The 24,313-nt window shown below is 40.5% G+C and overlaps 2 protein-coding genes across 4 annotated transcripts in view; both read right to left on the bottom strand.

The window, feature by feature from the left end:
* The window catches only part of si:dkey-245f22.3 (uncharacterized protein LOC492819 homolog), a 351,352-nt gene that overhangs the window by 221,035 nt on the left and 106,004 nt on the right, over window positions 1–24,313 (bottom strand). The gene's annotated exons all lie outside the window — the stretch shown is intronic.
* mitfa (melanocyte inducing transcription factor a) lies at window positions 1,886–23,709 on the bottom strand. Of its 3 annotated transcripts, XM_055025132.1 has the most exons (10): window positions 23,647–23,709; window positions 18,793–18,979; window positions 6,722–6,922; window positions 6,549–6,644; window positions 5,917–6,025; window positions 5,731–5,814; window positions 5,468–5,524; window positions 5,278–5,353; window positions 3,905–4,052; window positions 1,886–3,307 (listed from the first exon to the last, which is right to left on the bottom strand). In XM_055025132.1, exons 2-10 carry the CDS (start codon window positions 18,805–18,807, stop codon window positions 2,903–2,905), a joined length of 1,191 nt encoding a protein of 396 aa, XP_054881107.1. In that variant the 5' UTR covers window positions 18,808–18,979; window positions 23,647–23,709; the 3' UTR covers window positions 1,886–2,902. The 3 variants fall into 3 exon arrangements, with proteins under 3 accessions (XP_054881107.1, XP_054881113.1, XP_054881098.1); XM_055025138.1 differs by lacking the exon at window positions 23,647–23,709 and having other exon boundaries at window positions 18,779–18,979; XM_055025123.1 differs by lacking the exons at window positions 18,793–18,979; window positions 23,647–23,709 and adding an exon at window positions 7,447–7,934.

The following is a 24,313-nucleotide window of genomic DNA, read 5'->3' as shown; positions in this document are numbered from 1 at the left end:
TGTGGGGCTCCAAGTCCCAGCGGGGCCGTTCGGTGACACTTTTCCAGGGTGCTTAGATCGGAATAAGAACGCGGAGCCTAAAACCTCTGGGGTTGAATTAGGCCGCCTCTGTTTCCTGGCGATTGTGCAAAACTCTGCAGCCCAAACTGTTAGCGCAGCTTCAGGGCAGCTGAACTGTCTGTGGGTCATGATGGCTTCATGAAGAGTTCAGGTTCTTCAGCCACCAGAAATGGAAGTAAAATGTGGCATTAGGGGCATGAGAGACTATGGGAGTACATTTCTGCCAAAACAACTCAGACATTGGTTTTTTTTTTAGATTAATCACGTTAGTTTGGTTTCAAGAGCTGAAAGTTTTCAACAAGCAAAAAATATATGACATAATGAGTCACACACACACACACATATATATTAACTTTTTTTACAGTACATCACCCCTTTTGTTTTTTTTTGTTTTTTGTTTTTTTTTTTGCTTCTACAGGAAATTTGAATTTTCTCCAATTCTTTTACATACTAAAACACATGACAAAAAAAGAAAAGGTTTTACGCTGACAGTGAAAATGAGCAAAAGGGACATAACTGAGACGTTTCTGGCCATTTTCGATGCGGTGCACTCAGTGTACTATAGGTGTTGAAAATGAGCAAAATAAATAACAGCACGGTGTTAAAAATGACCCAGATGCACGACGATGACACTGAGCGAATGTGATGTAAAGATGATTATGGAAATGACCGGGTTTATTTTGGCTCATTTCTTTCGCCAATGACGACATAATATTTGCAGAAAAAAAAAAAATACAAGCAGAGACCCTGGATGCATATTTACAGTAGAAGTCAGTTATACCCACAGAGGAGTGATGCTGCCCTCTGGCGGACAGCAGTGGCACCTGCAGCGTGTTCGCTGCATCTCTGCGCAAAAGACACAGTGAGGAAATACTGAAGGCTCACTGCTGCAGAAACACTCAGACTTTTAGTCATGACTACTGACTTTGTCTTTACTTCCTCTTTCTCGGCCAAATGGTGTTTTCCAAATGACTGACAAGTAAAAAAAAAAAAAAATCATGAAAACCAAAACATAAATTTAGGAAACATCCTCAATTAACTCTGTTGTCGGGCCGATTCCACCACTGACTGCTGAGTGAAGAATTCTCTGGGTGTAAAGTTGGCACCACCTGCTGTTTACATTCATGAATGACTTCAGACACGGTTCATCACTTATTCACTTTAGTAAAAATATTATGAAACTTCTTTATTAGACTCAGATGTATTATTTTTTTCCACCTCTTCATGTTTCCCCTGGTTTTAGACTAGAGATAAATAGCCACTTCATGCATGTGATGTCATGAATAAAAACAGAAATGTGAGAATGAATTTGTATTCAGCACTTAATAGTGTTGACCTTTCAGGAAAGAGGTCAGTCGCGTCAACATCTGGAAACATCTGGTCTCACGTTGTGGTTCAGGTTTTTCATTAGATTTTGGTCTTTGGACTTTGACCAACACATGATCTAAACCTACGGTAGCTGTGGCGTGTTACGGTACATTATTGACATGTTCAAATGGCAATCAGTGCGAAGTGACAAGTCTCTGCTGCGGTGCTGCTTCTCTTCATGAATGCTAACGCTAGTTAGCATGGCCACCGACGACGGCAGATTAAACAGCTTTCCTGTAACTGCAAGCTGCTTCTCTGCCGTCAGCACATACTGTCAATCAGCACGAGGATGATTGACAGCGCTAAGACCCGTCCCCTGGCTCTGATTGGTTGTTTTTGGTCGGAGCTGAATACGGTTGTGTGTGGTGTGTGTGTCAGTAGGGGTGGGCGTACAAATGCAACGCACACCTTTTCAGGTCTTTATTTGTAAGAGACTTTTCGAATCTCGTCCCTCTGCTTCAGTCACTCAGCTTTGGCAAGTCGCAGTGAAATACATGCGATACGTTTGTGGTGACAAAATGTGGACAAATTCAAAGGGGGTTTGAATTATTTTGCACTCCATGTCAAAATAGCACTTTGAAAGACCTTTCTGAATTATTTATTTATTTTGCTTATGGCATCACTGTATGCCAAAACACGAACAGTGACAAAGTTTCTGAATCTTTTCAGCCTGTTAGTCTCTCATCCGACCCCCTGGTCGGGTTGAACATGTCAGGCAGGTTATAGGGTGGAGAAATGACCAGGATTTGGTCGAGCATCCGGCCGGGTCATTTATTGGACGTTTTTCCCGCCGTTTTCGATGAGCTCCTGTTCTGAACGCCACACAAAGGTCAAGAGTTCATCGTGACCCAAAAGGGAAACAGGCAACAGCTTTGATGCAAATGTGTCCAAACAAACAAAAAAAGAAAAAACTTTTTTTCCAGTGCCTTTATGTCAAAAGTTTAGATTTATTTCAGATTTTACGGTGAGGAGACGCGACGGAAGAATCTGCTTCAACTCTGAACAAAACCAAATCAGATCCATTATTGTGTGAATGGACCAAAAACAAAACGAGATGTCTAGAAGGAAAAGAGTACAACTTAACAATAAATAAATGCTACATAAACTTTTTAAAAACGCTTATTATTGGATTAGCTATTTATTTCCTGAATATGGGGTGATTGTTGAGTGTAAACATGTTTCACACTCATATTTCTGCCCTTTCGTATAATTTCAACAACATGGTGTTTTTTATAATGCGCTTGTTTCTTTTGGAGAGAGGCGATGAAATGTAAAAATACACGATGTCGAATATTAAACGGGCTACTTCAAGGTTTTGAATGTCAGGTGTTTGTCGAGTATTTCTGAGAAGTTCAAAGTAATAATCAAACAACAATCATTTGAAAAACGTTTCTTTTTTTTTTTCAAAAATCTCCTTGGAAAAGAAAACAACCTCAGTTCTTCCTCCCGCTCGGCCGCTCGTCGCGGCGTGGGGCTAACATCCATGGTCTTTCTCCTCCATGCTGGAGCTGGAGCTGTGGCGGCTGCTGACGGGGTTGGAAACGTCGGGGGAGATGGAGGACAGCAGTGGGTCGCTGGGGGAAACCGGGCCCAGGCTGTTGTCCCTGACCAGCTCCTTCATTTTACACGTCCTGGAGTTCCCGTAGTGGGCCGAGTCGCCGGCGTCGGCGGGCATGTGGTCGAAGGTGATGGTGCCGTTGTTGAGGTCCAGCGTGGTCGGAGGGGACATGTCTGGCGTGCAGCTGTGCTGGTAGAGCTCCGACGGACAGTCCCCCAAGACGGGCTCCTGCTTGATGGCCCGCGCCATCAGCTCGGACGTGCAGAGCGATGGGGACGACACGATGGTCAGACCGTGAGCCCGAGCCTGGATCTCCAGCTCCTGGACCGACACGAAGCAGATAATTAATGGCCTGCATGGTGAACATCCATCCATCCATCCATGGAAGATGAGCAAAAAAAAAGATTTTCTTCTTATCCTTTAAAAAATATTGAATTAGCATACTGCTAAAAAATGGTCTTTGAACTGCAGAGTGGTATTTAAGTGTATACACTAATACACATTAAATTTACAGTAACAAGTTTACGTCCATATATTTTTATAGGTACATGTTTGAGTAAAATGAACAGGTTTTTTTTTGTTTTTGATTCTATGAACTACTGACATCATGGCTACGAAATTCCAAGCAACACAATTTTGTACTTTTTAGCAAAAAATGAGAAACGGGCAAAATAACCACGAAGAAGCCGTGCCGTCACACCTCGAATAATGCAAAGAAAACAACAAAACTGATGTTTTAACTCAGGCAGAGTTCAGAAATCAGTATTTGGTGGAACAATCAGGAGGTTTTCAGTGGGCTCTACGGTGGGATAGTGACTTTTTATGCACAAAATGATTTATTTATATTTCATCCTTTTTCCGCCCTCGATTACAAATCGAGCACGCAGTCGCGGTCGGCTTGTTGCGGCTCCGGCCCACCTGTATGCGCAGCATCAGGTGGCGGTTGGTGTGCTCCAGCTTCCTCTGCCTGCAGTCCAGCTCCTTGGCTCTCTCCTGCTCCCGCTGCAGCTTCCTGATGTAATCCACAGAGGCCTTCAGAATGGTGCCCTTATTCCAGCGCATGTCTCTGGGGGAACACAGGAGACAAACAGGAGACGGCTGACCAGCCGAGCAGAACAAGGCGGGATTCTTCACGGACCAGCCGGGTCAATAAGTCATGCGCTTTTAAGAGAACACACGGAGCAAAGCGGCTGGACGGGCAGATAGATAAATGTCAAGGCACGCGTGTTCAGAACAGTAAAGAAACAAATTTGAACCATTTTACAAGCAGAACCCGACACAAAACAGTAGCAGGGAAAATAATGTAAAATGAAAGAATAAGTAAATAAATGTTGACCTAAAATGTATGGCTTGCATGTCCATAAAAAACTAAAATAATTTATTCCATACAAAAACGTTTCCCACTAAAACTATGAGACATACATTATTATTTTATACATTTTCACAAATAGAATATTCTATAATTCTAAATGTTTTCTTAAATCCTAATAATTTGTAGTAAAAAAGTGATTTGATGTTTTTTTTCTCCTTTTTTATTCATTTCTTTTTTTTGGTGCCATTTTTTAAGTACAACCACAAACTGTAACTTGTTTTTCACTGGAAAAACACAAAACAGTCCAGAATTTTGATGAGTAGGTGAAAATTTAGGTGGGATGGAAAATAGTTTTTTTTTTTTTTTTTTTTTTTTTTTACAAACAAACAAACAGAAAGAATGGCAATCTGAAATGTGTGGCCTTCATGTGTTTTCATCTCCACCGTCGACCTTTTGTTAAACGTCCCTTGGTTGCCTTGACAGCCGCGTCCCTTCCTAGAGTTTACTCATCAACAGACTGTTTGTTTGTTTGTTTGTTTGTTTGTTTGTCCTTTCTTCTTGCTAAGAAACATCAAATTTAGTCAGACCAAAACGTGGACATCCCTCAGGCTGAACCGTCCCCCTGCAGCCGTCCCTCCAGGACAAGCAGGAAACAGGAAGTTCAGTTCATATTCGCTGCTTCTGTGAAAACAAGCTGGTGATAATCGCCTTTTTGACCAAACTCATGGTTTTTTTTTCGTCTTGTCGTTTTAAACTTTCTTTTCTCGTTGACAAGCGACGAGGTCATTCCCCCTAGAGCCGGTCGCCATGGATTTTATTTGAGGGCGCCAGAGGGAAAGCACATGCCACACTTTTCAGGTTTGGATTTATTAAAAACTTCTTGTTGTTTTTTTGGTTGTTTGTGATTTTTGAAAAATGTGGTCCGTCACATAAAATCAGCAGTTCAACAAAAGTGGAACAAAACGAATGCGTCACTCACGGGTCGTTGGACTTGGGTATCAAGGTCCCCAGCTCTTTGATGCGATCGTTGATGTTGAACCTCCGTCTTCGCTCGACTACAAGTCATCCGAACGGAGGAGCAGAAAGAGGAATCAGTGTTTTCATTCCCGTTCTGTTCAGCACAAGTTCAAAACGGGAATCTCATTGTCGCTTGGGTACGATCGACTCACTCAGGTTGTGATTGTCCTTCTTCTGTCTCTCTTTGGCCAGAGCGCGAACCTCAGCCTCTGTGGAGCAGCGGGGGGAGAACAGACGGTCTGAACAAACCGGGTTCGTTTGAAACACTCGTGAAAGTCGGAATAATTCGGCTTCACGTTTATCTGCGGGGGTTTTTTCTCTTTGTAAATGTAAGGGATTTTTTGTTTGTTTTTTAAATTTAGTCGAACACAAAACAAATCATTTGATGACAAAACGTTTCGTTCTTGGTTCTTACCTACTGGGAAGCCGTCTGGCCTCTGGTAGCTCTCAAACTGGCCACAGGATCCGGACTTGTCCAGGACTTGCTTCATGCCGGGAGCTGCAGTGATGAAAGCATTGCAGTCGCCTTTTTGTTTTTCCCAAAGTCTGTGTTTAAAGCGCGGCATGAACACCATCTGTGTCTGGATCTTCATTAATTTACCTGTGAATTCCCTTTTGATGTTGGGCGCGCACGCGTTGCCGATGGCGATGCCCGGCAGGGGAAGCCCCGGGTTGTTGTACACGTCCAGTAAACCACCGGACAATGGCAGCTGGAGGGGGAAACAGGAGTCAGTGCTTTGTTCAGGGAAGAAATAATAATAATAAGCTAAGAATTTGTTTCAGAGCCATTGGAGAGAGGAAAAACTCAAAAACGAAAATTGAGTTCCAAAAGTGGAAGAGTTTAGGCTGCTATGCATTTGAAAAGTGGAAAATGAATGAATCCATCCCAAAATTTCAGATTTTTATTAGCAAATGTTTGACTTTTGAGAGTCTGAATATTTTCTAAAACTTGAAAATTTGGAAAGTGTGAGACTTTTTAAACCAAGAAAAAAAAAATATAGAGAAAAACGTCCAAAATTTCTGAATTTCAAAAGGGAAAAATGCCTTGGATTTTACATGGAAAAAATTTTGTAACTTTTCAAAATCAGAAATTTCCAAGTTTTTTCTAAAGCACTGTCCGAATGATTTGGCAGAAATGTATTCCATCCATTAATTGAATTTATATGTCGTCGTAAAAAAAACCCAACAAAAAACAAAACCACAAAAACAACCAACACAGCAAAATAAGACAACCTGGTTGTTGATTTGAAGAGCCGGGTCCATCAGCCCCAGGACGTCTTCGTTGTAACTCGACTCCAGGCTGATGATGTCGTCGATGACGTCATCCATCTGCGTGAGAGAGAGAACAGCTTGGTGAAAACCTCCCGCGTTGTGTCGGGGCATCTGCCGTGAAGAAACGCTCCTACTTCTTTTTCGCAGTTGGTGCCCAGGGTGAGCAGGGCCATGGGACTGTTGGGGGCGCTGCCGGCGGCCCCGGGCGGCATGCTGTGCTCGGGCGGCTGGCTGCCGGCTTTCCCGCCCAGACTGGAGGACAGGTATTGCCTCACCTGCTGCCTCTGAGCAGGCTGGATGTGGTACTTGTTCGGACTTTCCAGGTGGGACTGCACCTGTGAGACGACAACAAAAACACTTTGACATTTCTCTTCTTAATGCTACAGCTTATGTCCAGATTAAGACAATTTGTTGATCAAATCTTCTGAATGTAAATGGATTTATTGAGGGTTCAACAGAGGCTTCCAGCTTTAAAATTCCAGTTTCAGTTTTTAGACCCATTTAAAGGAAACTCCTGACCACATTTCAGATGACAAATGTTATGAAAAATGTATAATAATTTCATTTTCATAACCTTAAGTGGGAAGGGAGCAAAAACATCACAGCTGAGCCTTTAGGTGACATCACATGTCCACAAAAACACTTCCCCATTCTGCTTTAATGTGAACATCCGTTCACATTAAATGCATTTTTTTTTTTTTGCCATTTCTTAAACATCTCCAGGCAGCTTAACCCTCTCAGGCTCAAATTACTTGCAAAGACTAGCTAAGGAGCATTTAGCTGTTGCAAATCTGCAACATCTGCCTGGAGAGGGTTAAAAATTTCACTTGTCATCGAAGAAATTAAATGACTATCTCACCTGATAGTGGCTGTATTCAAGCATCTCCAGCATTTTGTGATCGTCAATCAGAACGAACAGAGAGAGCAAAAAACAAAAAAAAACAGGTTTTAATCCCTTCACGCTGTCGCCTCGGAACGGGTCCGACAAATCTGACGGCCGCCGACGTTGGCGCTGCTTTATTTACCCTGGGAAGAAACCTCATTAGCTATGCATGTTAAGAAACAAGAGGAGGACATCGAGACTCGTCCTCCCACCTCGGCGTTGTTCCGGATTAAACTATGAATTTATGTCTTTATAGAGGCCTTTTGACGTCACGGCCTCCAGCGCACAAAGGAGCCTTTCTGTCGATTGGCCAGTGGTCTGCAAACTAAAGTTTGCTTAAGGCCAACTAACATTTAATCTTTAGTTCTGCTCATTTGGTATAAAACATCGTTTGTTCTGAGTGCCAGAAACACAATTGACACCACTGTCCCCCCAACAAACAAGCCTGATAAAAGCTGAAATGTATTCAGCGTTTGCAGGAAAAAAAAGAAAGAAAGAAGCAAGCCTGTTTGCGTTTTTTTTTTTTTGGACTTTTAGAGGTTAAACATGTGGAGCTGCCAACTGGTCCAGATGCAAAGTGAAGCGGATGAAACCGCTGGTCATTCACATTCAGGGTGTCAACGGGAAAAGGTTCCCAAATTTTTAGAAGCAAGAGTCCAACGAGATTTGGGTTTTGATGCGTTGAGTCACAAAAACGATCAGCAAAACAAAAAGTTTTCTTCATCCATTCATCCCACTTTGAAGTTTACAAATGAACAGGAGCCATGAATCTCTTGAGTCCCAGAATAAAAGTGAGAGCTGAAGGTTTCTCTAAAAAAAAACTCTGAAAATCTAATATGGCCGCCATATGTTAACCGCCCCCCCAAAAAAACTTGGTAACAATCTTGAAAGCAAACATTTTCATTCAGCCATTTTGCTGAGTCTGACTTTACGAACTCACTGCTCTGGTGCTTAAAAGTACAAAACATTAAAGAATCGTCAGAAACAGATCAGCTTTTAGCTCCAGCAAACACCAAAAAGACATGTCATCCAGACAATTATGGAAAGAGGACGTATGCAGGTGTAACTCTTCCATCACTCGGACAAGCGTTTAGCAGCAAACTTCAGAGATCCGTTCTCCTGCTCAAACCCCCCGGCAACGTCTCAGCCGTGGGGAGGGGAGGAAACCGGTCACTTCAGGGGAGAGAAAAACGCAGAAATGGTCGCAAACCCACAACTTACAGAAAATGATCTTGAAATGTGATTCTATCATCCGGTACAGTATTCAGTGGAGCAGGGGTCCCTAAGTCCAGTCCTGCAGGGGGGCCGTCCTGCAGCTTTTAGATGCATCTCTGCTCCAGAATGTCTGAATTCCCTCACCAGCATCCAATCAGCTCTGCAATAGGCTGGTAGTGAGCAGGTCATTCGATAAAGGTGAGTTTCAACAGAGATGCATCTAAAAGTTGCAGGACGGGAGTCCTTGAGGACCGGACTTGTGGACGGTAGAGAAATTCATCTCTTGGTGCAAGAGTGATCCAAGACATTTCCCCCAACGGAGGAAACGGCTGAAACACACACAATGGGTCACTATTAATGATGAATTTTCTTCCCTGAAGACTTTATTTTAAAATAACTGAAGCACTATGAAGTTATCTTAACAGAGGGGGGAAAAGACACACACAAAAAAACCCAAAGAAACACAAACGGCAGCTTCTGAATAAGTCTCTCAAAGGCTGGAAGAGCCATTCAAGAAGTGACAGGAACGATTCAGTCACAACGACCAGAATGTGGATTTTTATTGCCGCACCGACGATTTTCATCTCAAAGAATTTCTGGAGTTACTCACTGACCTAAAAACACAAAATGTCAGTTTGTTTCTATTAAAAATGATTGATTTAGTTATTTTCTAACAATAAAATGTATGTATCTAAAAAAAATAAATGAATAAATAAAAACAACAACAAAAAAACCCAAACAGGAATAGATGTTTCTGCATTTCCACTCGACGTGTCTTACACTGATCTCCAGCTGTAGCAGATTTTTAAAAAGTCAACCCTCATATTTTTTCGTACATGTCACAAAATTCTCTTGCGTGAGAATGATGGCGCGTCAGAGGATTCCCGTCACGCGTCGTTTCAATTCAAACATCAGAGATGAGCCGGTAACAAAATCGCTCATTCTCATTCTACAACACGCAGACGCTCCATCTGCGTGTTGGTGGTTTCTCTGTTTTGTTCTCTCTCTTCCTGCAGGTTTAGAGGCAGACTTCAGGGCTGTTGACTTGTTTTCTCTTTCTCTCCATTTCTATCTTCTTTCCTTTTAAATCTCCCTTTCACTTCTCCTTTCTGTTCCGTCTCTGTCGCACTCAAAAGTCCCCACGAGAAACTAAATCGAGGTTTTCCTGTGGGCTTCAAAGTTAAATCCTCTTGTTAAATTAAAGTACAAAACAGGACGGTTACTTTTTCACATATTCCAGTTTGGTTTGGATAGTTTTTTATTTTTTTTTGCTTTAATAAATGAAATCATGATTTGAAAACGTATCTTTGTCTGACATGGGATGATCTTAAACGTGTTGGTTTGACAAACAGCTAAACCAGGAAAGTCCAAAAGGAGACCAACTTCATATTTGTTCTAGAATAAAGTTTTTGTTGTTGTTGTTGTTTTCTTAAAACAAACTCAGAAAGTCAAAGACTTTGATGAGGAACTGATCAATTTCTTCAGGTCTAATTACAAGTTTCAATGTTTTATTTTTGGGGGGGATTACTTTCATCTATTAAGGAACTAGAAAAATCCATTTTGACTTCAAAACAGTGATTTAAAAAACAAACATTGGTGACATAATACTGTTGTTGGATTTGAACAAACCTTTATTTGTAAGGGTTAGGATTATGGGCAAATTGGATGTTATCAAAATGTTTGGCCCTCCTTTATTTGTGCTTAAGACTGAGATGACACCGTCACAAACATGACATGACAGCAGACATGGACATGAAGGAAAGTTTGTGAATGTTAAGAATCGCTGTCAATAAGTGTTATTTGGTAAATAATGACACATTTAATGCAAAGCTGACAGTTTTAGTGGACTTTTTATGCAAGTTTTAAATGCATTAAATGTGTCATTATTCAGCCCCTGACACTTCATGGCATCAGTCATAAACATTCATAAAGTCTCCTTCATGCTCATGGTGTCATGTTCAAGTCAGACTTATGCACAGCCCTTCAAATGAAGCGTTACCAAACGGTTTTCATTTCAGTCTGTGTTCTTCAGCTGCCACTTGTTTTGCTTTCAGTCCGTTTGTTGAAACCGATGTGAATCAGCCCAGAAATAAAGAAGATGAGCCAAACAGAATGGACATTGTGCACCGAGAGATTGTTTTACGCTTCTTCATTCACAACTGTAGAAAATATAAAACGAGATGAAAAAAATTCCAGCGTTTTGAAGTTTAACGCTTTTGGTCAAGGCATTTAGAAACAGCCTCCTCATTGTCGCTAAGTGTTACCAATGATCCAGTTGATAATGCAAACGAAGCGCCGAGAACAGGAAGCTTTCTTCCTGTTTGTGGAAACCCTCTAATTGCAGAGGTGAACGCAAATACAGCAAGGGGGGAGGGCAGGGTGTCTCCGGGCTGAACACAGTTTGATATGATCAAAAATCTAAAAAAGCATTCTTTGTAAACTCATAGCAGAGTGTTTCTTTGTTTCCACGTCGCAGTCTGCCCTTTTCCTTCAGCCAAACCTTTGGGTTTAAAGGGAACTATTAACAAGAGCTGCATTGCCTCGAAGCCTTGAGCGAGCCCGGCTTCTTGCTTTTATTCATAGGCTCTTTGTGAGACAGGGGTTTATTACCTTCTCAGGGAAAGCACATGGGGTCTGTGTTCGAGACTTGTGCCTTTAGGACCAACAACATTTCGAGAGATAGTCGTCACTCTTTGACCCCTGAAATGAAACGGATCCATTCACATCAGCTCCTCTCCACACTCCAGCTTTTCCCATTCCCCTGGCAACCGGCCACTCTTCGGGGCATTTCGTCAAAAGAAGACATTTAGCATTTGCTGTTTGGAAATACTACAACGGGTCAGCTTTTCAAACGGTTCTGAATCCCACCAACGATGGCTCGGTTACATTAAGCCGGTGATGAGGACTGGTTCGCAGTGACTGGTTTAAAGACAAACCGGTTGAAACCTGATAAGTCAGGAAGATTTTGGGGCAAAAGCTGTTCAGTGCGATGAAGCTGTTTTTTGTCACATCTCCTGGCAGAGGATTACCACTCAATAGGAAAAAAAGCCATTTAATGATTCTTTTAGGAAATATGTAACTAAGAGCATAAGACCTGTTGCACAAGAACACATTGAGGCACTTGCTCACTGGATTACTATTAGCCGTGAGATAGTGAGCAAATAGAAATGACAAACCGACGTTTGTTTTATTTCCATAGTACAAAACTTCACTGTTCACATCTCCAAATTGTTCTAGATATCGGCGTTACGGTACAACCAGGTCATGATTTTATGCCTTCTTCCAGTTTGCATTGGAAAATGGAAATTCGACAGCCTGTTCAGACTTCTACTGGTTCACAAATGTGTGCAGGCTAATACATCATTTTGATTCAAAAGACTGAATGCTTTCTTTTAAACAAATTAGGAAAGATGTGTGGGTTACTCAAAACATGTTCATTACATTTTTTGCACAAAATCACTCTTAGATCATAATAATTTAATCTGCTTTGTTCTGTTTTGAGCTTCTTTCAGAATGAACTGTTTTAGGACGTCCTGTTACTTTAAATCCAAGTAAGATGCTGTTGGCCACGGCCCCCTCAGTCCCCCAACTCAACATTTACACGCGTACATGAAAATGGCTGCGAACAGTTTTAACAATTATACAACCCTAAATCTTTGAAAAGCAGAAGTGGAGCCTCCTGCACAACCAACAATAATACAGCAACTGAATTCTGGATTTCTTGTCTTTCCCAGCAGCCATTGTACGGCACACACCGTGATAAAACCTGCTGACCCCGCTCTGCTTGGGTTGCCAGGTTGGGAGCAGTTCCTGCCAATTGTGACTTAATGAACGGCTCGTTTTCCAGACACCAAGAAACATTAACGTGTTGCCAGAAAAGGGCAGAGTTGGGGTTTTGTAGTACTTGGACTGTTACTAGAGTTTCTGAAAACTGCATTTTGCATAACAGTTCCACTTTAAGGTTAGGATGATGGCTACTGCTCAGCATCACAGTTAGCTTTGTGCTAATGCTAAACCCAAATGTATTGACAGATAGAACTGAAAGGGAGCTCTGTCTGAAAATGTAGCCTTCAGCCAAATACTTTTCAAAATAGCACAAAAATTGAACTTACAGAACATTAATTAAGGGTTTTTCTCTATGCCAAGATTTTCTAATGAACAATACTACACATTATTAACAAATATTATTGCAAAACAGACAAGAGTCTGGCTTTTGAAGGAAATACGACATCTTTATTTTTTCTTTTCCTCTTCCTCGGTCCAGCTTTAATGGACTTTTTAAACATGATGTTCTGCACACTCCAGCTTTCAGCTGGTTTTATTTGAAGTCATTGGTAAGACAAGAGGGTTTCCACAATCTAAATGCCCAAATCTTTGGTCCATGTGTGACTTTCGAACTGAAACAACAATATTTTCTGTTTTAATGTCTCTTCATGCATCTTGTATTCTTTCGATGATCAAATAGTTGGGTAATTAACTAAATAAAACTCAAATTGTTCAAGTCTCTGGATGGAATCAAAGACTGTTCTTTTACCAGGAATTCATGCCATAAAAAGTGGAAGAAAAAAAAGAGAGAGACGAAAATATTAACTATCCACCCTGCGGCAATTTTCCTCACAATGAAAAGACATTGGTCAGAGTGAAAATCACTTCCACAGGCAGACTGCTCTATTTCTACACACAGACTCCTGCAGAGCCGTCAGACCTGCTGAAACGTTTCTGGATTTTTGAAACTTTACAATCAAAAGGTTTTATGTATTGCTGGGATTTTGTGTGACTGAACAAAGTGGAGCGTGGCTGGAACATATCAGGAAATCTGTGGATGTTTTCTCAGAATTTTTGAGAAATAAAAAAAAACATGTAAATAATCTGGTTTGGATTGGCACTCATCCACCTCTGGAACCCCAAAATAAAATCCAGTAGAATCCAGTAATCCTGCACTGCTGATTGAGACCGTGACACTCATTTCACAAATGACTGCCACACTTTTCTCTCCTCTGTTTTCTCCCTGTGGTTCTACTGTGAGAAAAAAAACTTAACTCAATAGAGCACCAGCATGACCTAAAGAGCAAAGATCTAAAAATGTGTGATTTTTTTTTGTTGTTGTATTTTTAATATCAAATTATTTTTTGTCACGTCTATTACAAAATATTTAGCTTCCCCTGTTCAGGTTCCACATGACACGGCCGCGATCAGAAAGTCCAAAAACGTGGAAATGCGCTCTTCATGGAGAAACGTGGGAGGTTTTTTTTTCTTTTCTTATCCCCCCTTTCAATGCATATGTAAAACTTCTCGGATGCGTCTCGAAACAAAAGGCCATTCAAAATCCAGATCTGCACGACACAATGGGCTCGTTTTTCACAGTTAGCGGCTGGAAAAAATCGACATTGGGGGAAATTATGAACAGCGCGGACCGTGAACTGCTCCAGCGTCGCTTCCTCTCCTCTCAGAGTTTGAAAATCCATATAAAACATGTGACTGAAGAGCAAATGTTTATTTTCCACATCATTAAATGCACTGACTCCAAAGAGTGTAGGAGGAGGGGGGGGAAGCTAACAAACTGATTACAAGAATGAGATTTTTTATTGTTATTATTATTTTCATTTTCTTTACTTTGCAGCATGTGCCCAGTTCCACGAATGCCTGGAGGCTTTTTGCTTCCTAGTTTTATTCCTCCTTCCCTCAGTTACATTTTCCCAACTGTGTGCAGTTGCAGCCGAGGCAGGCCGCTTCGTGACAAAGAGACGACTTTGCTAAACACCCTGAAGCCTTTTGGGGAGCAGCAGCAAGAATGCAATGTCCTCCCCCCAAGACTTCGACACATTGTCCTTCCACTGCGCCATGTGGAACGTGCGCTTGCTTAAGCTGCGGACAACAATGTTTAATTTAGCGGCAGCCTCATTAAAGCTGCGAAAAGATGCGAAACGTCGAGTGAAAAAGTTCAAATAAAATGGCCGCCTGCCGGTTTCCATAGCAATAAAGGAGCAGCGGGTCAAATAGCAACTGTATTTAACACAGTCGGAATAAAAAATAAAATAAAAAACAGAAAAGGATTGTTCTAGAAACATGCAGAGACATGTCCTGCTTCTTTGAAAACCTTGTCTTGAAGCGTCTTCCGGCGATTCAAAATGGAGAGCACAGCTCTAGGTGCACTCCGGGTTTTTATCGACAAAAGGCTCTCTCTTAGCTCGACTGCAGCTCCAGTCTATGCCTGTCCCGGAAAAATCAAAGAGCACAAAGATGCGGCCTTATTTGGCTCAATGTGCCTGCAGTTTGAAGCAAAGGTCACCGCGAACCACAAACAGCTGCACGTGGAATGAAATCAGATAAATTCGAGAGCCCAACTTTTTTTTTTTAGGCCGTGAAATTATATTTAAAAGTCTTCTGCAGAGAGAAGTGAAAACAAAATACGAGGTAGGGAGTCCGGGTTGTTGTGATTGTGCGGTGGGTTTTGTTTCTGTTTTGGAGAGGCGGTACCACACCGGTTACCCGTCAGGCCATCCGGCCGGAGAACATGAGGCGCTCGCTGCGATTCCGTTACGAATGTCGGCAAATCTGTGTCGATATTCCAATAACGTCGAAAAGACAATTTTCGCAATCACAGCATTTCCAGTTGTGACCCCTATGTAAACTATCCTGATCTGTCTGTATTTTTAATGTTTGTTTTCTTAGTTCTTAGAATGTCCTGTAGAGGGCACTAGACCCACATTTCTCCTGTGACAGCACAAGAAGAAGAGTAAGGCAGAGAGGAGAAGAAATAGAAATGGCAGACTGCATAGACTAAGCATGTTCCAGCAGCATTGTTTCATTTTCAGCTGCTAACTTACGCAGAATGGCTGCCTAGCTAGTGCTAGCCGCAGAGTAACGTGTCGCTCTGTAAGTAGCATAGCTCTGTTTTGTGGCGAAGTGATGTTTGTTAAGTAAGTTCTTTATTACCGAGGGTTTTTGGTTTATTTTAAACGCTAATTTGGTGTCCACTGAGAAGTAGTAGTAAGATTTCCGTGTACCTGGTCGATCGGTTAACGCTCTGCATTCAAGTTGCAGAGCAAGTAGGGGTTTTTAAAGTAGTGGTTGCACATAAGAATAAGAAACTCAATTCAAACCATGTAACCATGAATAAGTCTGTCGACGTAGTAAGTCATAAAAAATAAAAAAACAAAAAACGAAGGGTGATCCGCTTACGACTTCCTGTCATCTTCTTCGCAGTTTGCTCCAGTGGCAGCATCCGGTTGTTGATCACGTCTCATGTGTTTTCATTACAGTTTTACGAAACGAATTTTGGTACAAAATTGAAGAGCAGCATGTTCTCGCCTGTGTTTAGCATTTTTTTGACATTGTGGAGATGAGAGAAAGTCACACGACTTGTCCCGAATTCTTGTTTTAATTTGACCTTTTTCCCACCTGCAGGAGCCGGATAAGTCGGGAAGATCAACAGCGACTGTCGTCTCTGACGGCACTGATACCATCTTGAGAAGCGCGAACACTCAAAACAACTCAAAATCCCAGATACACAAAGACTCTTCTCACCGCCGTGGACCCTGTAAACTCATGAACAGGGGCGTGAAGCCTGAATGATGAATGCTAGATGTTTCCGCACCAAATCTCAACAGCATCAGTTGTCCTCAACATGATGGCGGCGCATTTTAGAACTTAAGTGAACCCCAAAATTCAGCTTTTCGATTTACACAAATGCGTTGATAGCATGGCGAATTACACTTAAAAGCGAAACATCAAAAAATGTTTTGATAAAATCTGACCCAAACACTGCAAGCATTGAGGAGAAAGAAGACTTGTAGACGCGCTGCAGTGTGGTGTGGGCATGACTGGTTTTAGTTATCACATTGGTAGCATAGAACGCTAACTCAGTAAAGAAAAAAGGACCGAGTACTTTGCTATTGTCAATACTTCGACATCACATAACAAGGTCAAAGGGCATCACATCTCACAAGTCAGAAAAAAGTTTTAATAAAAAAATAAATAAAATATTGAGGGAAAGGGGAGTAGGTCAGTTACGCTAGCTTCACTTTGACAACCTTAGCATGTAGATGTGCTGCAGAATTTGCCGTGTTTGGGTTCAATTAAGAAAAAAGAATCACGTGCACCTGAGCCACGTGGCGCCCCTCTAATCGACTTTTCAAATAAAATCCCACCAACAACTGAAAGCTGTAACTTAGATTTAAAAAAAAACAAAACTGAAATTTTACCAAGCATATTTTGACTAGTTTCCAGTGTATATCTCTGCATGCTGAAAATAAGACAAAGTATCTTATCAGTAATTTTTCTGCAACATGTAGGAGCTTGTTCTCAGACAATAAGTTCTTAAAACTGTTGGCAGATTTTTTTTCACTTCATGTATTTTTATAAATGAAAAAATCTGCCAGTGAAACAAGTACTTTAAAAAAACAAACAACATAAAGTAATTATTGACTTCAAACAAGCTCCCCAAAAGTTACCTACAATTTGTTTTGCCCCATTTCAAGTTTATTGAGACATTTGCACCAGAAACTAGAGCAACAATACTTGGTAAGATTTTTGCGGCGCATCCACTTCATTTCAAAACATGAAGTGAAAGTTGCAGGTACAAGCTGTTTATGATAACCTCAGACTGTCACAGTCCTTAAGCGTTTGAGTTGTGGTTTTCATCTGTGTTAATATTTTTGGATTATTTTCTTGTTTATCAACGTCAGATTAGATATTTTCTCATTTGTGTTTACGTTTCTTAGATTTGTTGCATTTTGTTATTTGTGCTTTTAAGTTTAAACCATCGGGATCTTGATTTATTATTCTGTCATTCAGCGTAATTGAATATGATACAGAACAATCCTTAAAGGAAACCTATTGCTGTCCGCAAAAGACCAAAAACAAGGGTGTGGACGAGCAGCAAAACATTTTAACTGATGGAAAAAATGAGATGGAAAGAATACAAAAAAGTACTGCAAATAAAGTTACTAGTGTAAAATATTACTCAAATAAAAGTTAAAATACAAATTTCACCTGATGTAAAAGTTACCAAGCAACTTTTTGAGTGGAAGAATCACAGAAGAAACCAGCAGAAGGATGAATGTCGTTTTTTTCCGATCACCTTTTTGCATTTAATTTTTTATTTTTTCTCATTAATGAATATGATTTTAAGTGGAACTGAGTAAAATACGCAAAACAAACTCCAGAAAAAGTAAAAGTTCGTAAAGAACGTTAAAAAATGACAAATTACAGACAAACTCTCCGTATTTATAGTAATCGAGTCGATGGAACTAGTTACCCTGGAGTTTCACTAAAACCTTCATCTGTCATACACTAATCTATGCAATGCTTTCATATAACAAGCTAAAATAAGAGAATATCTTTAGTTATATATACATTTAAGATATAGTTTGCTCACAACACACATAGCTGGGGAGCCATGTGAAAACGGAAAGCCACGTGCCAAAAACCGCTGCAGCGGGATTGGATTTTCATGCCAAAGTTGAAGGGGGTATGGAGCTGCAGATTGTGTTGCACGGCTATCAACGACCGCAGAGCTGAAGATAAATAGCAACCTGTTCTCCAGACGAGTCAACAACTTAAATGTCTCCGTCACCCACAAGCAGATCGTATCCAGCCTAACGCTGTTAAACGCGTATCCGTGATAATCGGCGGAAATGATGATGATAGTTTCTTCTTTGACCCGATTGTGCAGAAAATCAAAGAAAACCCAGCGCAATCGGCGACAAGGAAACGTGTCTGACAGCTGCAATTTCACTCGCAGGGACATAAAACTCTGGACGAGTGAATTTTAAACCTGAAAATGCGACAAGTTGACATGGAGGAGTATAGAACGGCACTTGCTGTACTGTGATTTGTGATTAGGATCGAGTGGGTATTCTCACAAGGTGGCTGCAGCAGAATAGAAATCCGTCAGTGTAGTGAAGCAAATAGGATTAGGTGGTTTGCATGCCAAAATGTCTGGAAACAGAAATTCTCTCAGGAGATAATCCCCCCTATGGATTGAACGTAGCCCACTCTCAAAGAGCTGGAACAGAAACCTCTGAGGACGTATACCTTCATCGGAGCAAATCAACTCAGTTTAAGGAGATGTGGTTGAGGAACTACTTACATGAACAGGCCTACCTTCAGGACTTCCATGGGCCTTGGGCTCCCCACGGGGCGCAGGTGTGACTGGGACAGTGCTGGGGAAGCGAAGGGTTCCCCGCTCTCTTGGCCCGGCGTCAGACTCTCTCTGACTTGGACCCCCGGCGTCTTGGAGGTGGGAGGTCTTTGGCGGCGCTTGTAGAGGCCATGCAGGTCTGAGGGAGCGCTGAAGACCCCCAACCCACCCAAGGACACAAGAGGAAGGAGGAGTTAAGCACGGCAGGCTAAAGTAGCTACGGCCATTTTTCAGAGTCATCCTGAGTCCGAGAGCAACGTGAGGCATTGTGGCGTGGAGTACAATGTGATGATTGAATGAACGGGATGCAGAAATTCTTGTCCTAAGAATATGTAATTGTTCTGGGCAGGAGAGTGAAACATGCATCCAACATTTCAGGGATTTGGGAGGTATCTGGGATTAGCTTGTGGAATGTAAGTCGCGGGACAATATCATCTACAGCATTTCATCGAATTAAGATGCTGTTAATAATTTGTTGTTTGTTTTTTGCTCCAGGCCCTGAAAATACCTCAGTGCTATTAATAAGCTTGTATTTAACCTCCAATATTGTCAATATTTACCATATTTAATTATTTTTTATTAAAATCCCCTCTAAACTTTAATGATTTGCAATTTTTAATCATACAACAGCGCTGACTCTGCATTGGTAAAGCTGTTGAATTGCTTCCTTCTTCATAGAGACGCATCAAAAATGTTTGTTTTGGGTTCAGAAACCGCTGATCATAAAGAGTGGAAAAGTGAATGGGATCGTCTGGCACTTCACTGAGCTGGGGCAGATAATATTTGGCAGATGGGAATAACTTCAGCTCAGTTGGTAATTATAAAACTGCACAATCAAATTTGTATGCGAGGTTCCTCAAGGCACCTTTCTCGTGTCCCATTTTGATTTGATCCTGCTGGATCAAATTACTGGGAGAAACACTACAATATAATATCTATGCTGATGACATGCAAGTTTATAGTTCAGCAGAGTGGCGACTGAGTGAGGATGTTCTGAAATATGCGTGGATGGGTCAGAATTTCCAGTAAACAACAGGAACTGCATGTGCCACTTTGTTAAAGTGTGTGGCTTGAGGCCCTTTAAAACGAACCGGAGGACTTCATGGATTTCCCCATGTGTAATAACACTGAAGAAAAAAAAAACGTTCTCGTTGAAGTCACCTCTGTGCCTTCACGCAGACAACCGCTGCACATCCCAAGCTGAAACAGATCATGGAGTGCACACGCTGTCAGTACAAGACATTCCCAGAGAAAATGATTCTTTTGATGAAACCACTTCAAATCCTCTCAACCTGTGCGGCTGTGTGATAATCGCACTAATTAGGCAGGCATGTCGACTCTGAGCCCAGTCTACTGCTCGCACTTCAACACTGTCAATGGCACAGCTTCCAAGCCGGGAAGCTTATTATTATTATCTGTGTTTGGATTGTCCAACACTCTGTTGGGCTACAGAAAAATACTCGATTTCTTCTAAATCTGAAGAATATTCCAGCTCTTGCTTCTGGCCACACATCCATGTAATCTCATTGTATTCTCAGGCTGGGACAAAAGTGCAATTCAGTGCTTTCCCTGAATGCTTGATCCTGTTGTTCGGGCTATGACTGTTTTTCGCACTAACACTTTTGCCCCAGTTCTGTTACACAGAGGGCTTTCTCGCCATGAAGCCAGAAAAGCTTCGTTTCAAGTTCAGCCAGTAAACTCTCAACTATTTTAGGACCAATTAACAATGAAATCATGCTAACGTGGAGTTTATTTATGTATTTTTGTTGCTGTTAAAATAGAATCCAGTTGCTTTTTATGCTGGACCAATCACATTTATGAAAGAAATTACGAAACAACTAAAATCATTAAAGCATTTTTTTCCCCTAAATTTCCTGAAAAAAAAAATAATCTGGATTTTTTTTATTTCTTACACAGATTGGCTACTGACTTTTGAGCAGTAAAATCTTCTGATTTGGACAATTTATCTTTCATAAACATGCTTAAATTGGTCACTCCAAGCTCCAAAATGAAAGTAAAAAATAATGACATTCTGTCATCAAAGGCTTTTTAACTATTAAGTTTTTTTGTCTACAAAAATACCTATAAAATGCTACTGTACAGTAATAAAATACGGATTTAAGTTTTTATTGCTTTTTTTTTTTAAAATTTGATTTGAGTTGTTCACTCAAATCTGAAAATATTTGACTCCATTAAACCCACATTTAGCTCTGTTGAAGCTAAATATTTCCCTTTTGGGGTTACGGTAACAACAGGAGGTGATCAGATTTTTAAGAAAACGTCACCTTCATTACTGGACAATCAGCTGACCTTGCAGCGTTTTCTATGACCATGAAAAGGACAAGAAAGCCAAACTGTGAATTATCAAGCATGAGTTACTCACTGTAGGTCAAATTACCGTAATGTGTTAAAGGTCTCGTGTGGGAGTGCTCAGGCCAGTCATGTAAGAAAACATCAGAGGAAACATTTTCAATTATGGATGAAATGTTTGCTTTTATTTGCCACAAACCATCTGAACGATATCTGGAAATCCCAGCTGGGTTGGTTTAGAGTGTTTTTTTATGACAGCTTCAGCAAATCTACTGCAACCTGAGGAAAGTCATAAAGTTCCTGATTTGCGCAATAATTTCAGATAAAAGTCGAAGAATATTGACATATTAAAAAAAAACAATATACTTACTATCAGATTCACTGAAGCACGGCTAAAATCTGTCACGCAGAGATTATAGTCTAGTCAAAGTTTATTTCTACAACACATTTCAAACAGTGGTTAACAGTTTAAAAATTATGAGCAGCTTAAATAATCCATAAGCTCAAACACAAACGCTCTTCTGGAGCGCTTAGACAGTTCTAGGATTTTGCAGAGAAAGTGACAACTCAGTCATCTCAATCTTATTTTTGATAACAGTCACAAAAGTACCCCAACTGTCCTTTTCCACACTTTCTGACATTACAAAAGACGTTCAAAAGTGTTAAAGTGGCGACCGAGACGGCATGAAGTCAACGTCTCTGAGCCACCGAGGGACGTTATCAGAGTTCTGTATCCACAGATTTAAGTTAGGGAGCGATATATCGACTTGCTTGTTGGATGAAAATTGGAAAAACTTTGCTTGAACTGGGACAAACTGGTGTATTATGAATATTATCATATGCCATTATCCCACATTAGACATATTACACTCTCACACTGACGTAGATCAAGACAAGATTGTTGGACTTTAGCCTGGGGTAGTTTCTAAACATCGGCTGGAGTTGGAATAGAGAGGAAGACAACTGATGAGAAGTCATCATCTACCATTGTGTTTGACCCTTAAAATAAAAAGAGAGACGTCCAGTTTTTGACGCTAGATACCAGACGCAGTCTCGATTTAATATAGTCAAATAACAAACAGAATTCTATCTTGTAATTTTGTTTTTGTAGACAAAAACTGCTCTGGAAAATGCAAGTGATGAGTTCTTGTAATGTTTCCTCTCAGAGATTATTGACGTCTGAATTCGAATTTTCTGGAAATACTGCAAGAATGTCCTCTTAAGTTGGTATTTCACCGCCGGGAAAGGCAGCAGCTTTGTCTTTAGCATCCAATGTGGCACACAAAACACAGCATAAGATAACTATTTGTCAACAGTTTGCAAATCAGTGATAGTGGCACGCAAAGCGCTTGACAGCCTCTATTTCCAAACAAGTTTTTTTTAAGAAAATGGAGGAAAATGCAGTGCAGATAGTTGCGGCCAGCAAGTCCTAGTAGAGCAGGCTGAGCTCCGCTGTGAAGTCATTCATTCGAGATGAACAACACAAATGTTAAACTTGTGTCATGAGAACAAAAAGTAATGAATCTTTAATTCAGGCTCTGTGTGTTTATGCAAATCTGTTAGCATCCGATCAAAAAACGGTCAAAACTCACCGTGACAGGATAGCATTATCTATGTTATCTTATTTCCTGCTATAAGAGGAGGATTCTTATGCACAAGATGGAATGATGTTTTATTCCAAGTGTTTGAAAGAATCTGAAAAACATTTCAGAAGCGAAAAGGTAAAAATAATATATAAAAAAACGATGGCATTTAGATATGGTTTATAAAGGGGAACCACTCTCTATCTCACTACTTGTGTTTACAATAGTCGCAGTTGCTTTTTGTTTACTTCATGTTGTGGATGTTGTTTTTTTGAAGTAAGCATCTCTTTGGCCTGCAAACCAGATGATCCAGAAATAACTTGCTTTCATAAAATGTCGCATTTATGTAGTGTTTATTTCAAAGAAGTCACTTTTTTTTATAAAAAAAATATACACACACACACGCACACACACACACACACACACACATATATATATATATATATATATATATATATATATATATATATATATATATATATATATACATTATGCTGTCAGTTAACATTAGTATTGCCCATTGTTACACGATTCTTCTGGCTGTTTTCGATGGCTACTGTCAACAACTGAAACACCCACGACCCAGATGCAGCATTTCAAATAGTTTATGTCTACAGCTAAATTTGTTCCACTGACTTATGTTAAAAATGGAAAATTACACTCTTTTGTCCCAGAAGAAAGGCCTTTTGATCTTGCGGGGACCACAGAAAGCCAATGCCACGCTGTCATGATTTAACAGAGGCTACAAAATGATCACCACACATGAGCTGCTCATACAACTTCTGCGTTGACCATTCCGACAATGTAAGAATGTCAGAAGGTCAAGCATGAAACATTTCTTCAAACACTGATTTACACTGAAAGCTGTTGCTTGAAAGTATTTGTAATTTTGTAGACAAAGAAAAAAACGTGTGTCATCCTTACCTTTTACGTTTTTGTCGGCCGTAATCCAAAGTTGCAGAGATTCGTATTGCTCCACTTAGAGGAATTGGGTCCTTTTTAAAGAACTCAGAGATTTAGGAACTTCCTGGTCTGACACAATGATGTCTCATTTGCTGATGACACAATATGAGCCTCAGAAGTTATGACTTTTTGTCGAGATATTCTGTGGTTTTGGTCAAACCTACAGCTTTAGGGAAGGAGGAATCGCCATTTTGTGATTTTGCTGCAACCATTATCGTGTGCATTATCGCTGGTAAGTAAACATGCGGCTGCATAAACACTTTCTGGGTGTCTTCTTTTTTTCTTTTGTTTCTTTTTTTGTTTGCATTGTGACCCTTGGTCTCTTCTTTACCATTAAAGTTAGTTTACCATTAAAATCTCTGGAAGCTATTTTTGGAAACGTCTAAAATAGCTTCCAGAGAGACTCAGAAAACGTAGAAATAATTTTTTTGTTCTTTTTTACAAAAGGATTTGTTGTTTGCTTTTTTGAAGATCTGAAAAAGACCCTGAGGTCCTCCAGAAAACACTGAAAACCACACATACAATATTCACCTACAAAAACGTTCAATATTTTTAATAATGATACATGCTTTGAATCTACAGCATACTGTTTCCTTCAGATTTCAAGTTATTGTGATCCTGACCTTGT

Source organism: Poeciliopsis prolifica, unplaced genomic scaffold (assembly GCF_027474105.1).
Source record: "Poeciliopsis prolifica strain line A6 unplaced genomic scaffold, Auburn_PproV2 SCAFFOLD003, whole genome shotgun sequence".
In the NCBI taxonomy this organism is placed as follows: Eukaryota; Metazoa; Chordata; class Actinopteri; order Cyprinodontiformes; family Poeciliidae; genus Poeciliopsis; species Poeciliopsis prolifica.
Note: the sequence above shows the minus strand (reverse complement) of the source record. Positions and strands in the feature narration are given on the sequence as shown.

Excerpts from the sequence above, each read along its gene's own strand:
- mitfa (XM_055025123.1), bottom strand. The coding sequence starts at position 7,479 with ATGCTGGAGATGCTTGAATACAGCCACTATCAG. Across the intron at positions 6,923-7,446 it reads TTGAATACAGCCACTATCAG|GTGCAGTCCCACCTGGAAAG; the intron begins GTGAGATAGTCA and ends GTCGTCTCACAG. Across the intron at positions 3,308-3,904 it reads ACCTGATGCTGCGCATACAG|GAGCTGGAGATCCAGGCTCG; the intron begins GTGGGCCGGAGC and ends GTGTCGGTCCAG.